Source organism: Rhipicephalus sanguineus, chromosome 7 (assembly GCF_013339695.2).
Source record: "Rhipicephalus sanguineus isolate Rsan-2018 chromosome 7, BIME_Rsan_1.4, whole genome shotgun sequence".
NCBI lineage: Eukaryota > Metazoa > Arthropoda > Arachnida > Ixodida > Ixodidae > Rhipicephalus > Rhipicephalus sanguineus.
In genome coordinates, this window is record NC_051182.1 from 98,191,929 (window position 1) to 98,209,489 (window position 17,561).

The window sequence follows — 17,561 nt, forward strand, 5'->3', positions numbered from 1 at the left end:
TCCCATTCACAGGAAGGTGTGCTGCGTTGGCTTTCTGCAGCCAGTCGATCAGAGCTGCTTCAACGTCGGCGTACGTAGGCGGGCATACTCGTGTACGCTTTGACGAGTGCGTCTTGCTGTAAGCATCGAGAATTTTCTCCTTATTCTTGATGATGTTGCACAGCGTTGACAGAGGCACGTGGTGCTTTTCGGCGAGAGCCGTTTTCGACGCCGTCGACTTGCTGGCCTCTTCAGTTAAGCACACCTTTTCGTGCAGGGACAAGCTCTTGTACTTCGGCATCTTCCTTCCAAGCACACCTCAATCAACTAATTCACAGGGAAGACACTCAAGCGGAGACAGGAGACAAATGGAGCAGTCGCACCGAATCGCACAATGCTCGCCAGCCGACATCCAAATGGCACAAAGACTCCACAAAACATTCACTTCGCTAGAGTGGCTAACATCGCTGTTGAGATGATGATGATCATGATCGCAACCGCACGCATCGCCGCCTGGCAATTGCTAAAACATGGCGTCTACGACGTATTTCCGGTAAAAAAAAAACATGGCCTTCGAGATCCGTACATCAAAAAAAAAAAAAAATGCATGTTTTAGTTACAGCCTCCGAGATTCGCAACACCCTTTGCATATCTTGGAAGTCGCGGCCAAGTGTGCCAATTAACCGGGAAGTCGCAGACTGGCCGCACCAATTATCCGGTTAAATTTACATGTAAAAATTTGGGACCGTGCAAATAATACAAATTATCCGGGATTCCCAATTAACCGAGTACAAATTACCGAGATTTTACTGTACTAGAAAAGCAATCGAAGATTTCAAATTGGCAGGTACTAATACGGAAGATGCGATAGTTTCATAAAAAAAACTGCTCAAAGACAAAAAACATATCTGAAGCAGGATGTCCTTTCAAATAAGAAAAATTTTAAAAATCAGCGAAGCTCACCAGTTCTTCCTGCCCGTGGTGGTCACGGGGACACGGGCGACAATCACGGATGTGTTCTTGGGGATGAGGTAGTCGTCGGACGTGTACACTACAATAGAAAGGAAGAAGAGACATTCACTCAAAATACTACTGAAGCCTTGTGCCACCATTCACCAAGCAAGACTCCAAAAGCAGTGTACATGTGTCGCACGCAAGGAGGTTCTTTTCTAAATAGCCAGAATAGAATTAAGTAAAAAAATTTGAGTCTTGCTTTCCTTGTTGCAATAAGTAGCTAACGACCCACTTATGGCTGGAAGCCTTGCTTGCCCAAGCGTGCAAGGTGCAGACAAAGGCAGGACCAGGTATGTTTCAATGCAAATACAGCTGTCAACGCGAATGCATAAAACAGTGACATGGGCATAGGGCAAACCTGTGACGTAGGTGGTTGTCGCTTGTTTCCATTAAATCAAACCTGATGTCAATGTTGCAAGCTACTCCATTTTACACTCGGCTACACGGCACACACTTTAAAATTGCTTTTAAAGATGTGCTGGGCCGTATTTGCCGCTGATATTTTACAAATGCAAGTGTGCCCAAATAAGTTATCTCAAGTCAGTTCGCCTTCAGTAGTTTGTGTCAGTACTCCTCATGAGACTCCAAATTAATCTAATCACTTAGTGAAGTTGTTTCACACAAAGTTATTCGCAAAAGAGCAGGAAAACAATATACAACGCAATATCAACTTGCACAAAAAAAAAGAAAAAGATCACAGATACCGAGTCACTTTTCACTTAAAAAGGACATTATAGAAATTCAAAATGAAATAAGCCGCTCAGCAGCTGCACAGCGACCTTCACAGTTGCACCCATTGTAAGATGGAACAAGGCCTGTGCTCACCTTCCTTGGTCTGCGCATTGGTGATCTGCAGGTCGAAGTCCGCCCCTTTGCCGATCTTCTTCTGCTGAAGGATGTTCTTCTTCAGTTCGCCCACGGAGATGTGCAGGCCATCAAAGGTGACCGTGTCGAAGTCCAGGCTGCTCTTGAACTTGTAGTGCACCGACATGGCTGAGGTCCTGGTGCATTCGGGCAGTCCAGCTCAACACGGTGTCCTCCTTGACGGCAGAACAGGGTGCTCACCTGAGCACAAAAACACCAATAGCTATGACATTGCAGTTCTACAATTAGATTTTTTTTTTGAAGAAACCTGGGGTTATTAAAGTGCCCCTAAACCACTCCAAGTTCAAAGACGAGAGAGTGGTCTATTTCTCACATTCACTACCCTTCCTGCAGGCAGTATCTCCTCCTCATCACTAAAGCACACGGACAACATCAGCACTATGCGTAGATCCTGTCAGGATTTTGCACTTTTTGTCTATTCGCTGTTACCTCCGCTTATCCAGTAGAAAACGCATAAAACGACGCGAAATCAGATGATCGTGCAAGACAAGGCAGAACAGACGTGTGACTGCATGGCATGGCTGGATAGGAGACAACTCGCAACTGATATTCCTCGTATATGGACCAATAGAGAGCTTATTTCCTCACGACATCGCGTGAACAGACTGACGGCATCACACACCATGCCGAAAAAAAGGCAAATGCCAGCAGAGAATAACTCACTAGTTCTTTGTATTTTCAGAGTTTGTTTGGGGCCCTTCAAATGGGGAGAGATACAAAAGCAGTCCATGTGGCCAGATCACGCGCACAGATTTTCCAGCCAATCCATGCAAACTTAAGAAATAAGTCAAAATCCAGGAGCCTCCCTGAAAATCCAGGAGACTTGGCAGGTACGCTATTAAAGGCCAACTCCGGCGATTTTTCGAGGTCGATGGATCTCAATGAAATTCGCTGGGTACGTTCATTTGCACGTTTCCGTCGTTTATGTCAAATTACAGGCTTGAGACATGCGCAGATTGTTTGCAAATGAATTTTAAAGATTGTCTGCAAACGCCCTCCTGGCTTCCCACAATTATCGGCAACATTGCGTCTGTGATGTCAGTATTGGGAAGGCGGCGGAAGTGACGCAGCCGAGGGCACCGCTAACTTCGGCGCTTCGGCCGCTACAGCGAGCGTCTGCTGTGCACAAGGCGACAGACAGCGTTGGTTTGGCCGGCGCTTCGCTGGTCGTTCCGGCTGTCAGTTTTCATACTCAGCGCCAGCGTGACCGGCATGCCGTGCACGACTTCCGGTTCGTTCGTAACAACATGTACGTCACACGTAGACAGCACACTCGGTTGGGTTTCGGTTTCGGTGTTGCGCTTTTTTGCTTATTTAACATTATTCTCCAATTTGCCGAGTATTTCTGCTATCGGGCCCGTAACAGGAGCGTCTCAGGAACATAAAAGCACCATTACTTTGACATGGACAAAAAATCGCCGGAGTTGGCCTTTAAAGGTCACATTCTCCATTTGTTTGTATTTTGTTTTAGCCTGCGAGCTCAGAGGCAGTGACAGCAACCATCTGCAGTTTGACAAGGCGCCGTTTGTACTTGTACCGACAACGAAGACTACGAAGTGTGTACGCAGCTGTTTGCTGGATGCGTTGTTGCACAGCCCGAGCAATGCTCTAGACGGCAGACTGTTCGCCACTAGACGGCAATTTCAGCACGACCTCCCGTGGTCCGTATACTTTCGCTCACAGGTGTGCGCAATTGCAAATGGGGATGACGGAGTACATGCAACTGACAGATTTCACGCGTATTTTGCTGCTGCCTTGCAGAGAATGCCAGGGCTTCACATGTCGAGATCACATGTTATACTTCTCCTCACTTGTCAGCCCCCCACCTGGTCTCCGGATGCGCGTCGCATTCCAATGGAAGATCGAGTGGCCCTGCGCTCAGTGCTCTGCCCCCAACTCCTTACTGCACGACGCCTCTATTCCTGTTCTCTCAATGGAATTCGCCATCTATCGTTCAAGTGCTGACAGTATAAAAGATTCAACTGCTGACAGTATAAAAGATCGCACACTGTTTCCGCAGGCTCTGCTGTTCCCTCTTCAGTGCAAAAATTGTGCCTAAATCCTAAAGGCAAGGTCGCAAGAAAGGTCACACTCCATCATGATCACCAATCAGTCAGAACGAGTAACGTGCGACAGCACAGCCAAATGTCGGCAAGCTGCCAGTGACAGTGAAACATCACCTGCTGATAGAGGTTGGCACCTGGGCAGCTTCTCAAACGATACCCTGCCGACGCTACTTGCTGCTGCCTCGTAGCTTGAGCCAGTGCTCTTCGCAACAGCTTTCACGGGACCCTGATTTAATTCATCTTTTCAACATCTCCCATGATTTTATAAGTGTTTTGCTAACAATGCTACTACAGGCAAAAAATGAAACTTTACTTGGGACATACTACGTTCAGAACTGTTAAAACTTTATATCCGTCTCAAAAGGTACAGTAGCCCTTATAAAGAACCCTTGAAACAACTTAAGTTGGTTCATTTCTTAATCGGGTTTAACGTCCTAATGCATTTCAAGATGTGGGAGACAATGAAGGGCTCCAGACAATTTTGACCACCTGGGTTTTTTCAGCATGCAGGGACATCACACAGTTTACAGCGCTCCTAGCATTTCGCCTCCATCAAAATGCAACCACCGTGGCCGGAATCCTACCCGTGGCTTTCAGGTCAGCAGCCAAGCTCTGTAACCACTAAGCCACTGTGGCGGCTGAAACAACCTCAACAGGAAGTTGCACAATACCATAAAATCATCGCAGTACTCAATGAACATGTCCATCTCGAAAAGTTCCCAGCGACACACATTACAAGTACATAGCCAAAGGTCACACACTTCCCGAGCCAATGACTCCCACAACATGCAACCATTTTTTTAATAATCTTGTCCTTTCTTCAATTACAAACATCCCAAATGAAAACGCGCTAGACATGTGCAAATAGTAATTTTTTTAGACCAAACGGGTTAGTTCCAGAAGCAAGTGAAATTGAATTTCTTTTTAAAAAGATTTAAGTATTAAGCAGGCACTTTTACAATGTGAAAGAATGCTCACATTCATTATTCTAGCAGTAAAGGGCACACAGGGCGTCAGCGAAAAAATCATCAGTCACTAAAGACTGCCTCTTAAAGCATTGTAGCACAATGAACTATGTAGGCTCAAAACAAATTGCTACGCTATGCCCATGGAGATTAGGTTCATCGCATTTTTGCACCAATTTCACGCTTATTTGTGCAATTTTAAATTTACAAATATTCGTAAACTATGTGTGTCCATGAATAGTGGCTGTGTGATATTTTCAAACATTTGCACTGTCCTAAAACACTGCAAACTATCAGTCTTCGAGGTTATAAAGTACTGCAAATTGCCCACACTTGTCAGGGTTTGCTGTTCAGAGGCCCAATAGCAAGAAGACTGGCTTAGAAGTAGGAACTTTGTGACACCTTAACAACTCTGAACATGTGACTAAAAGCACAGCATATGAGCGTATCTTTACACATTGAGCCCCTTTTGCGATAATGTGAGAAAATCCACACCTATTTCCTAACAATTGTTTGTCTTGAGCCTTAGCAGATGTTTCCAATGAGTGCTTTGACTGCTTTGCCCATATGCCCTCTCGAGTGTAGCAAAACCACATACTTGCCCTCTTGCAAATGATAAGGCTACGATAGGTTATTAGAGACAGCCTACTGTATAAATCAGGCCATAAATGGCTGCACCCTGCTGCAGCATTGATATAAAAGAAAGTACAAAGGTGCAATGTGTCACATCCGCCCTGTGATAAGATAACACGAGACACATCCACAAATACTGTTGCGATAGTAATCCCTTCAAGCCTGTACTCCATCTCGTGTAAAGCCAGATGATACCAGACACTACTCCTGTTCTGTTTTGTATTCCGTGCCAGTCTTTATTCTTTTTTTTGCCGTTAGCATGTTTCAAGAAACCAGCTCTCCACACACAGCAGTAAATACTAGGCACTGTCTTCATAAGACATTCTATGATAAGCCTCGCGTTTACTGAATAAAAGGCATAACTTTGTTAGAAATACACATGCTTCACAGATTTAAAAAAAAAAAAAAGCAGGCCAAAGAGTCACAACACATATATTACTAGGGACATTACTTCAGCCCTATTCAGCCACTGTAAAAAAAAAAAAACACACACATTTTGCAAGTGTTCCCCTCCCGGCAAAGATGCCTGAGCATTACAAGGGCTTTTCGAAATTTACTGTTACACTCCAATGACTACTTATTTAACAAATAATGTCAACCCTCTTGAGAGAGTTGCTACAGAGGGAAATGAAGTAATAAATACAAATAAGCATTATTCACCAACACTGAATACCACAAAACATTCACCAACATGGAATACAGCAACAAATGAAATGGCCCACTGGTATGCACCGAAATACATCAAAATGAAACAGTACTAACAGATAACCATCCAGACCTCGGTCGAATACAGACGTATCATTCATGCTCTACAACAGATATTGGGAACTTATTCCTCATTTCAATTACCTGGGGGAAGGAGGAGTGCCTTAAAGGGACACTAAAGAGCAAAACGATTTTTCTCATATTAGTAAAGTACTCTTTCACGATGCCAAAAACACCATGCTTGCTGCGAGGAGATGCTTAGTAGGCGAGAAAATGCGCGAAAACAAAATGTGGGTGGCGACGCCACCTTGAAGTTTCCGCACCATTCGCCGTGACATCACGTTTTGAGGGCGCCTATTAGGGACTACGCAGTTCCTAATCGGTAAAACTGAAGTACATTGTCCTCTGAGGGGGCCATAGACTTAACATACCAAGTTTGGGGTCATTTTGTTGAGCCAATGGCGCCAAAATACGATAAATACACTTTGAAATCCGTGACGTCATGCGGGGAGATTTCAGAGCGAAATTTAAAAATGATACTTTGAACTTGATTTTCTCCTCTATTAATAAACATATGATGGCAAAATTAATGACATTAGAGTTCTCAGAGCACAATTTATTGATCTAAACCGATTCATTGTTTCCCTTTAGAGTCCCTTTAAAGTATCAGTACAAGTAATGTAAGCTTGGATTATACGATTATGATTTGTTCTAGAATTTCTTTTGCCGGGTTCTAGTTATGTATATTTCTTTGTTTATATGTCCTTGTAGTATTTGGAATAAGTTTCAATCGACACTTTTCTCTAGGTGTTTCTAGCAGGACCAGCTTAGTTCAATGGAGCATTTCTGCGATTGAAACACTCACTCAATATTGAGAAAATATAAAGCACACCTCTGAATTATTTCGGGTTGTTCTTTCAGATAATTTCAATGAGTGCTCCATACCACTGACGCGTACTCGAGAACTACGTCACTACAGGGCAACTGTGAGGCGTGACATTCACACGGCAATTGTTGAAAAGACTGTGCGCTCGTTCACCTTCATTGAAGAATGCTGGTTACCTACCAATCACCAGAAAGAAAAAAAAAAAGGGGGCGGGGGCACACTTGGAGAGTGCCAAGTTGTCCTTGAACGAGAGATTTTTTTTTTTTAATTAGAAAACGAGCCTTGGGGGGGGGGGGGGGGGGGGGCGAGCAGCGCTTTCGCAGAGAATTTTAAATTGCTATCACCGACGCTTACGATGAACACCTCTGGCGTCGATCACTTTCAAAACGAGTCGATGCGCAAACGAATACACGAAATTCGCGAGACTATATCCGCCGCACGGCGAAAAATGCCACGGGGGATTTTCCGCTCTAGAGCACTCCCGAAATAGGCCCGAGACAGCGGGCACGAATCGATAAAAGGAATGATCGGGAAATTACCCGCGACTTCCGGGAAACGCGACGGTCAAAAACACAAAATTCGGGGTCGCTCCGATGCGGTCGCATGAGTCAACGCTGCTCAGACCTTCCTTTCGTACATTATTGTTTGTTTTTGTTTTCCCCTTTATTCAAAACGGCGGTTTAACACCTGCTGTTACCGACCGCAGTTAAAAAACCTCTACGGAATCGAGTCAGGCTCGGCTCACCACATCGCACAAGTCAATTAAGCTCCGTAGTCACACGAAGCAAACGGTCGGCGACATTTTTCTTTTCTTTTTAAACAAAATCTCGGCAGGCAGCGCACGTACTACCTAGGCCTAAAAGCTGACCACAACAGATTCATATTTCACGAAAGCTTTTCAGCGCTAACTTAAACACGGACACAAAGAGAACACAATGAACAGAACGGGCGCCAGCTCTTTGTGTCCGTGTTTGCGACGAAAAGTTTTCGTGAAATATGAATTTTTCACGAACTGGCTCGAACCAAGATCCCACCGCAATAAACTACGCGTGAAGTCAACGGCACATGGTTGCGTACAAGTCCATCGCAAGAGGAAAGGACCGTAAAACTAGCCGCATGCGGCTTAGCGAGACATCCAAATAAAGAACGAGCTTCTTACCGTGCGCTTTGCATTCAACGCATGACGCCAGCAGCTCCCGCGAAGCACTCCTAAAACGATGCGACGCTTGGACGCGACCAAGAGGTGGTTCGGAACGACGATGTCGATCTAAGCCTAACGCTCGTGGAGCGCTCGAGTTGGGAGATATCGCGGCGACGACACGGCGATGATGCCACAATCAACGCGTCGTACTCGTCCAGAAGATCAGAACGAACTACGTAAACAACATTTTCGAAGAAATTTTACGCGTACAGCGCAGTCACGCAACGACAACAACGAAATCACCTGTACTGCCTGTACGCTGAGCGTGCGTCAGGGCGTCAGCGAGCAACAACTACCGCAGCGCTGTCACAGACTGGAGCGGTCGTTTTTCAAACTACAATAAGCTATCTTAACAAGCGCAAAAATCAAGCTTTTGTGCGTACTTTATATTTGCATCAACTATTAACTTGCAATAATTAGTTTGATTTTTTAAAACAAATAAATATTTTTGAGTAGGTGACTTTCACTTTCTTCTCAGAGTCGTAATTTTAGATCTCAAAGGCTATGCTTTTTTTTTTCTATTACGTCATGATTGCCATGTTTTAGACGCTAACAATTTGTTAGCGACTTTTGCGTAGATGTTCTCTGCTTTTGCGGCGTACTTTAGCGGTTTCGGCGAACGTCGTCCAAAACACTGGTCAGTGGGCCTCTTCGGCGTTTTTTGCCGCAAGGCTTGTAGCCGTGCTTGAACCATCCGCTTCATGTAATTTGCGTTAAGCCGAGTTTTTTACGCGCTCTCGATTACGCCGATTATCACCGGCTACGCCTTCGTACGAACGTATTCAAAATGATGGGCGATCAGGAGGACTACGACGTCGAGGTAAGCCCGCACGACGTGGCCTCATCCGTGGCCGCATATGTCTTCTCAAAGGAATGTCAAAGCGGCGAATGAGTTGCCGGTTTCCCATTAAACCAAGCGCTGCGAAGTTTGTCTGTACGGTTCATTACACCGAGGAGAAGTCAGGGTTCTGAAGGGAGTAATTGGCACTAATAGTTTATTCGTTCGTGTGGTGCCGTTCCATAACCATGTGCAATGCATGCCGCCATCAGAAAGTGAAAAATCGTGTGCCTCATTGCAAACTTTGCTTTCTCATTAACAGTACGTCGATAACTACGGCTACCCGATCCACGAAGGCGATCTTCATGGTGAGTTCAACGTTCATTGAAAAGTTTGCTGCGAACAAGCGGGAAAAAACAATAATCAGGAGCTGTCTATGCTGCTGGCAGAGTAGGCTGTATGGATTGTTGCCGGCACTTCGCCTCCATTGGCTGGCTGCAGTCACGTGACCACTGTTCCGGCAGTTTTGTACCAGGTTATTGTGCCAGCAGCCGGTACAGTTGGCAGATGTTGAGGAACACAGAGAAGCACACTTCAGGCCTGCTGCTCTGTGTTTTTTTCCTGAAAGTGTGTTCATGATTTGTTGTTCTGATGATAAAAGTTCTGCAAAACAACGACCAGAAAACATAAGCAGTATTGCCTCGGTTAAACTCAATGTATTCGCAATGCCCATAGACTGTCGCGCCGCCAAGCGGAATTCAGGAGCGTCCTCTCGAGGAGGGTTAGTAGACGATAAAATGGCAGCACTACGCAGTCGCTCCCTTGTTCGGCTGTGCTAACCTTAGTGTTAACGCATTGGCAAGAAAGGAACACTACGACTTTGCATGTTCTCTGCATCAGTGAACAAACCGGGCCCTCCGTGACATGAGAAATCTGATTCGTTCTTGCGAGACGCGAAGTTTTCGTGAAAATACGTGGCAACTCGCGCTTTCAATGCTAGCCCTCAGCGTACGCATACTATCAGCTTCGCGAGGCTTTCTGTAGCCACGTAGGTTAGTTAAATGTTATCGTCTGACATATTCAGTTGAAACTCACCCTGTTTTACTTGCATATAGCATTGGTCAGTGTTTCTTGTAGAGCATTAATCCCATAACACTGTACGCGGGAGGTCGCGCGGGCTCGCGATGTGCTCTTGTAAAACTCGGCGATCTCAAGTTGTCGATACATTAAAATAGGGCCTCTATCCTTTGTCAGCAAAGCGCTGTTACTAATCGTGCGAGCGACGTTTCAATCATTCGACGACGCGTCTGCTCCACGCCTTTCGTGGAGCGAACGCTTTCCACCCCGTCCTTCGCCAGTGTGTTGGTTTCATAGCCAGCGCTGCGCCGCTTGTTTTTGTACGTTTGTTGATAGGTGGCAGCACACTGCAAGCGATTTGCTCGTTGACCGATCCGAGAGCATAATGCTCTTCGCGCCCAGACGTCTCTCTAATTGTAAACGTGGTGAAGTGGAGTGGTCGAAGTCGTTCGGCGGAGGAATTTCTTCGGATTGCTTTCAGCATTGATGTTGAAAGAAACCATCTTGACGACGAGGATTTTTCACTGGACATTGAAGACCGTGAAAGCACCGAGAGTGACAGCTGTGACAGCGACGATGAACGATCAGCTGAACTCACGAGGAGCGAGTTGCACTTCACGTCCCCTCGTGCGTTAATCTTCTTTCACGCTTGTAAGTCACTTTGATTGTATTTAACGTATAATATCCTTGAGCGAGATCAGAATAAAAGCATAGTTCCTCTTGTGCATTGCATGTATCACAATTATTGTGGATATTATGGAGCGCCGCATCGCCAACACGCTCGAGCTCGACCAGCGAAACGAAATGGTTAGAGCGATGGAACGTGCAGTCACGGCCACAATCCACGCCTCTCGGCTAACTTCTTCGACGTTGCGAAAAGCATACGTGTGCATTCTTTTCGATATTCATGTTTGGATCGTGCTGATCGAATCTGCAACATGCGAGTGAAGTGAATTGCACACGGCTAGAGTCTTAGCATGGCTGTGACACAAGCGCTACTGAATGGGATGTTAAATGCTCGTGTTCCGTTAAAGACGTAATACCGCGTTCCCAACTGCGCAAGTAATGACGACGGCGTATTATGTTTGCAAACCATCACCACGTTAAACGTGCGGTCCCGTTCAGCAGCGATGACGCTACTCGCTGGCGGCCTACTACTGCGGCAAATCCGTCAGGCAGGCTCGGTACGTACTACCTCGGTGCGCCGTTCAGCTCATACGTCAATTTTAGTTTTTTTTTTATTAAATGTGTTAGTTCATGCAGTTTTATGTAGCACGCACAGGATTTCGCAAAGCATCGTTATGCACGGTAACGGAGCTGAAATATATCCTTTCACACCGCAGCAAATAATTAGGTGGCGAGTACTTTGCACTTTCCATGGTTTAGGAAAGTATTTTAGTCTCATATCCAATTCAGCACGGCTCATGACTTCATCCGGTGAAAGTGGCACGGGCCATACGTCCGCACGTACTATCTGTTCCTATGCTAACAAACGGGTTGACCCTCCTCCTGGCGCCATCTTGAAAAGCACGGCGCGCCACCTATAGTTCGTGGGCATTGCGAATTTAAACACAAGCGACAAGGACTACCATTTTTTGTTGCGGCACTGTTCTTGGCGCTCAGCGTTTCGTTAGCTGTTTGGTTGAGTACTTTAGGAGTTGCGTGTAGACCACTGCACTCCCAAGGTGTTATGTGAAATTTTCAGGCTATAATGCAGGAGGCTACAAGCTCACCGAGGCCATGCAGAGCACGCTCGTGTTCCTCAAGAAGGCAATCCAGGAGGGAAACCTGTACGAGATTCAGAGCATCTACGAGAACAAGTAGGTCTCCCGACTCACGTTGACACGAAACAACCCTCACAGAACATGTGACTGAGAAGACAGCGTGTGCATAACATGTGACCTGACCGTGTTGCGTTCCTCGTGCATGGAAACACTTTGACACTTCGTGTGTATTTGCTTGAGGGCTTTCAGATGAGGGCAGAGAACAACTTTGTTTAAAAAGGACCACAGTCCGGGTCCGATCGTTTACGTCGCATGCCTGTTGAGGAGGCTACAAAAGTTGGCTACTACAATTATTAAAATGAAAATAGAGGGTGTATAATTGCCCTAGAGTAGCGAAAATTCCATGTATTCCCGCAACGTGGCAGCGCATGCCAAGTAAGAGAAATGACCGAAAAAGGTACGCCTTTTAAACATACAAGCGATGACGTACGTGTACGTCATTGACCCAGAAAGGGTCAAAGCAGCAATTCCGTTATCTGAGAGTCTACTGTATTTTATGGGGTTCTATGTGCCAAAACAACAATGTAGTTGTAAGGCAGGCCGTAATGGTAGACTCTGGATGAATTTTCACCAGCCGAGGTTCTTGTCCACCTAAATTTAAAAACATGGGTGTTCTTCAACAGAATTACGGCCACCATTGCCAGGAACCGAACCTGCATCTTCGAGCCTAGAGGTGTGAAAACCTTAGCTGCTAAGCTATCGTGGTGGGTACTGCAACCTCTGGTTGTTGCAAGATAAAGGCAGGCAAATCGACAACATTTAATTCACATTCAAAATGGCTTCTGACGTGGCACGTTGAGTACATCTGCATAACAGGATCAGCTTATTACTGACAACTGACTTTTCACTGGAGTGAATATGGAATGATGGAGCTTCCCAACTCTCTATTCAATTGCCAGTTTATCAGATTGTGTTTCTTTGTGTAACCGGTGAAACAACTTGCCACTGCAGCCTCGCCAAGCTGATGGAACAGCACAGCAAGGTGATGCCGCCGCCAAACTCCAAAGAAATGGCCCACATCTTGGACGGTAAGTGTCCTGTGCAGCATACTGTCACAGAAATGGATGTAAAAATGAGTTCTCGGAACTGGTACTGCACCCTTCAGTGTGCAAAACTTGGCAACCCTTAATTAGTACAACTGGACTTCACAATAAAGAGGTTGCATTCAACGCAACAGTACCTTCGCCATACATGAACATTCAGTTAATTGCACGTTCTGTGTATGGCATTATTGAGTGGGCGTGGTCGAGAGACAAGCAGTAGTGCGTCGCTGATGTGTTCTGGCTTTTCGCTGCTTGTACATAGCACCTTCAGGCGATTGGCCGATTTCGACCATGCGACACGTCGCGTAAATGGCCTCTTACATCATTGTTGGGTGGATTTTTTGGGCATATGAGGTTTTGGGCTTTATGCTTGTTGTAGTGCAGGATGTGTGGCTGTATTGCCGGCCCTGAAGGTCTGTTCTTGTAACATTGATGAAATTTTTCGCTTTTTTTCGACAGATCACATCTTCATGATATTGTACAAGGAGTTGTACTACCGCCAGATCTATGCTCGGGTGAGTGTGGAGATCGCGCTTGAGCTGTTTGCCAAAAAAAATGTAGCAAACTAGGACACTGAGAAGCATCTAGTATTTCCTAGTTGCAGTATTAATTTTCACTAATTGACTTTGTTTTAATCGTGCAATTTTGGTGGTACTGTAATTGCAGCGTGTGTGGGAGTTTACAACAACAGAGCACAGAAGATAAAAACAATGTAGTCTCATTTAGATGCTAGTACTACGGAGGCACATTGAAAATATGTTTGGATTTTCAAAAGTAAAGCTCTGCATTTGAAAAAGAATTTTTCCGAGCCCAGGGTTCAAATCCAGCTCTAACCTCTTTCTTAAGTGGCAACTCTGCCTTCTGCTTATTGGGCACAAAAGTTTGTCACTCATAGCAGCATTTGCTCTAATAAAATATTTTAAGAAGACTTTATTGCGTTTCTAAGCTGCATAGGTACCAACTAAACCAATGTACTATAATTCCTGCAATCTGTTGATGTGATGACATTCATTTCGTCATGCAAGTAGTAAGTACATATAAGGATGACCACTAAATAGCATTTGATGGTGATCTGCTCTGTAACAATTAGCGCCAGAACTCACCGTGAATTGATTGCAATGTTTGCTAATAATCTCTCAATCATATATTAGGATGTGGTAATGCTATCATTTGGCACTTCACACTGTGTATGTGTGTATATCTTTTTTTAATTGCTGTTGACTGCAGGGGTCCCCAAAGATTGACGAGAGATTTGAGTCGTACTACAACTACTGTGCCCTCTTCAACTACATCTTGAGTGAGTTCGTGTTTCTTTTCCTATTGGTTGACACTCATACCTCATTATAATGAAGGTACATTTTACATGAAATGTTCGTTATATCCGAAAATTTGTTATAAAAGTATATTCCTAACACTGTGTCTATTGTAAGACTATTCTTCATTTACTTCGCTATAACCGATATATTGTTATATCCATGTTTGTTATATTGAGGTTCATGTGTATTTAGTGAAGGATGGCAATAGGAACAGCAGTAAACTAGAATTGATGCCAGGAAGTACTGTATTTATGTTTGGGTAAAGTAAATATACTAAAATTTCCTATATAAATTTATATAGCAAACTTATATAATAGTAGAATAAATTTGGTATTCCAAATATGCCAGGCCTGAGTGCAGCCTCTACATCAGTCTGTGTGGTGTTCCTGTTGATTAGTTTTTGTCTTTTGTATTAAACGGGGCAGGATTTAAAAAACTACTGTATTTTCTCGCCTATAACCTGCCCCTGCATATAACCCGCCACCCCAACAACGAACGGTGCAAAAGTAAAACTTGAAAAATTTCCATATACTAGCGACAGGAATTGCCTTCCTTGCATTAATGTGAAAAAGTGCCATGAATTTATCTTGCGCACCGAAATCCACGGATAATTTGCAGCCCAACTATAGCTTCGAATTTTCTGTATATTTTGTGCGGGTTATACACGAGAAAAATGCGGTAATATCAGAGCAATCCTAAACAAACCCTAAAGGTAAGGCACCTTATCTTGAAATTGTAAAGGAAGAATACAGCCAAATCCCGCTACAACGAAATTGACGGGACGCGCGAAAAAGTTCGTTGTCGCAGAATTTTGTTGCAGCGAAATTTCATCTATAGACCACAAAAGTTAGGAAGATCTGATGATCATGACTCGTCCTTTGGTCCCGGCAAATGCATGCATTTTCCTTTGCAGTTAACTCTCGCTAACTCGGACGCACTTGGCCGCACACCGAGTGAATGTATTTTCTCGCGTATAACACGCACGAAATATATAGAAAATTTAGCACTAAACTCGGGGTGCGGGTTATACGCAAATTTCGTCGCGCAAGTTGGCTTCATGGCAACGCAAAAAAGGCGGCTTTGTGTCAATAGGCGAGTTATACACGTGGGTTATACATGAACAAATAGTATATGCAGGCTACCCTTGAAGCGTGCCGAGCGTGTAGCGCCCGGAAGGAGCGTGCCAAAGTTCGCTAGAGGCTAAGTGAAAACGAAGTGCTGAAGCTCCGCACTACCACAGTCATAAGCAAGAGAAAGGAAATTCGAAACACTTTGTGCCGTTTTACGACTTTATTGCCTTTAATCTTTCTTCCGGTATGTTAGCTGCGTACTTGAGCGTATTCGCTATCGATGATCGCGACGATAGCGACCGCGGTCTCTGCCACGGTTTTCTGCTCAGCGCTTGCGGCAAACGGTAGTTCCGTAATATAAGTGTTCTGTGGTTCCGTTTTCAATCTGTGCGTGCTGGCCGTGCGCGTGCCTTCAGAACTGCGTCGTTGCTATCTGTGATCGCGTCTACCACGGTTTTGGCCGCAGCATTGCTTTGTGTCGGTGCGCGTACGTTCGATGGATGCGCGCATACTTTCGTGGTCGCCCGTGATCGCGTCGACACGATCGCATTTGTGTTCGCAGCGGTTGCGGCAGAATGTAGTTATGCTTGGACTAGGTCGCGCTGCCCGTGCATGTGCCTTCAAAACGCCGTGGATGTCATTCATGATCGCAGGGCTTCTGACGACGAGCAGTAGTTTTGTTTTAAGTGCTACGTCAAAACAGTGGCGGGAGTCAACGATTCTTCCGCGGCCCGCACGCGCATCAAACCTGCCGGCAGCATCATAGCAGATGGATGATCTGTCGCCGAGCACCTCAATGGCGAAAAATTTACCGGGATGTGCGTGAGGTGGCAGAAAGCATGTCTCCGATGAAGACACAGGTCTTACGAGACGGCCACACGGCTCTGGCAACGAGAAATGGTTGAGTTTCTAATGGAATTTCGCAGCAATCCTAGGCAAGCTCCTTTTCCTTATGTGGTGGCACTCGCGAAAACTTCGTTCAAGCGGAAATACCCAGAAAAAGTATTCGTTGTGACGAGACATTTTTCGCATTGTTTTCTATGGGCGGCTGACGGGGAATCGAAAATTATTCGTTGTGGCGGAAATTTCGTTGTAGCGGTATTCGTTATAGTGGGATTCGACTGTATGGTAATTGCACTTCATGCAAGAGCCATAGAGTTCTCGTTTAGAACAAATTGTGCTGTTGGGATCCTAAGGTTAGTGCTGCAGAGTTCCTGGCCACGAGTCACGTCCACCAAGTATCTCTTTGCAGATGCCTGGCGTTCTCAATGTGGGAAAGCAATGTCAGTCACATTGTACACCAACAGTGCTGGGGCCTAGTTTTCTTGGCAGTGTCACGCGACTCACTGGCGTTCTGACAGTGTTTCATTGGCACTCGTTGGTGTTGAGGTCACTGCCGGAAATGGGTGGCTGGTTACCTTGCTCAACCATTCACCTTTTTGGCATGGTGACCAACATTTGAAAGAGCAATAATACAGTTGAACCCCCTGGTGAGAGACCAGGGATTGGTTCTTGACCTACATGTGGTGTCTCTTATAAGCAGGGTACCATGTTCTCATTTTCTGACCAATTCCTATTTCAATGTTGGGCACAGTGCTGTCTCTTACATCAGTGTCTCTTATAAAGGGGTTCATCAGAACAGCCATTTTTCTTGCTGCAACATCTAGTTCTAGCTTTCACGATACTTCGGAGGTTACCCCATGTGCGACTAGCCCAGTGTGATTACCCCCATCTATGCAGCATTGTCGCTGTTTGGCAGCTTAGTTAGCCTGTGTGTTTCTCTTGGTGTTGTTTCATGTGCACAGCCGGACCATGGAGGAGACGCACATGCAAAGTCTCATCTGCGCTCTAGTCCTGCCATGTCACGAGTTTTTTGCCTCCTCTCCACCGCATGTGCCGATGCCAGTTTGTCATGCTCGCGCAGTGCATGGACATACACACAATGGCTTCTCGCCGGATTAGAATTTGTAGTGCTGGCACTCTAAAATACTTTGATGTTTGTGGTGTCACAATGATGTAGATATACTGATGTTTTAAAGGGGTCAGGAAGCACCCCTTGGGCTTGTTGAAAAAACAAATCCTGCGGAAAGCTGACACGGCTATAAACTGCTCAGCCAAATATTGCAGTCGTGTGCGCTGCATAAAGGCTACAAGCGGAA

General features: G+C 45.3%; 2 protein-coding genes across 5 annotated transcripts in view; one reads left to right on the top strand and one right to left on the bottom strand.

Annotated features, from left to right (window-relative positions):
* Positions 1 to 8,603, bottom strand: part of LOC119399637 (E3 ubiquitin-protein ligase RBBP6) — a 108,220-nt gene extending 99,617 nt beyond the window's left edge. For all 3 annotated transcript variants that reach the window (XM_037666448.2, XM_037666449.2, XM_037666446.2), the window contains exons 1-3: positions 8,293 to 8,603; positions 1,819 to 2,058; positions 943 to 1,030 (exon numbers count right to left, since the gene is read on the bottom strand). In XM_037666448.2, coding sequence (XP_037522376.1) covers positions 943 to 1,030; positions 1,819 to 1,984 — 254 coding nt within the window. In that variant the 5' untranslated portion in view covers positions 1,985 to 2,058; positions 8,293 to 8,603. The remainder of the gene's footprint in view (positions 1 to 942; positions 1,031 to 1,818; positions 2,059 to 8,292) is intronic.
* A 349-nt stretch (positions 8,604 to 8,952) lies between these two features.
* The window catches only part of LOC119399638 (eukaryotic translation initiation factor 3 subunit L), a 34,611-nt gene continuing 26,002 nt past the window's right edge, over positions 8,953 to 17,561 (top strand). The window contains exons 1-6 of one of the 2 annotated variants that reach the window (XM_037666450.2): positions 8,953 to 9,154; positions 9,435 to 9,480; positions 11,895 to 12,009; positions 12,925 to 13,001; positions 13,476 to 13,531; positions 14,244 to 14,313. In XM_037666450.2, coding sequence (XP_037522378.1) covers positions 9,122 to 9,154; positions 9,435 to 9,480; positions 11,895 to 12,009; positions 12,925 to 13,001; positions 13,476 to 13,531; positions 14,244 to 14,313 — 397 coding nt within the window. In that variant the 5' untranslated portion in view covers positions 8,953 to 9,121. The remainder of the gene's footprint in view (positions 9,155 to 9,434; positions 9,481 to 11,894; positions 12,010 to 12,924; positions 13,002 to 13,475; positions 13,532 to 14,243; positions 14,314 to 17,561) is intronic. The other variant, XM_037666451.2, reaches the window with a different exon arrangement.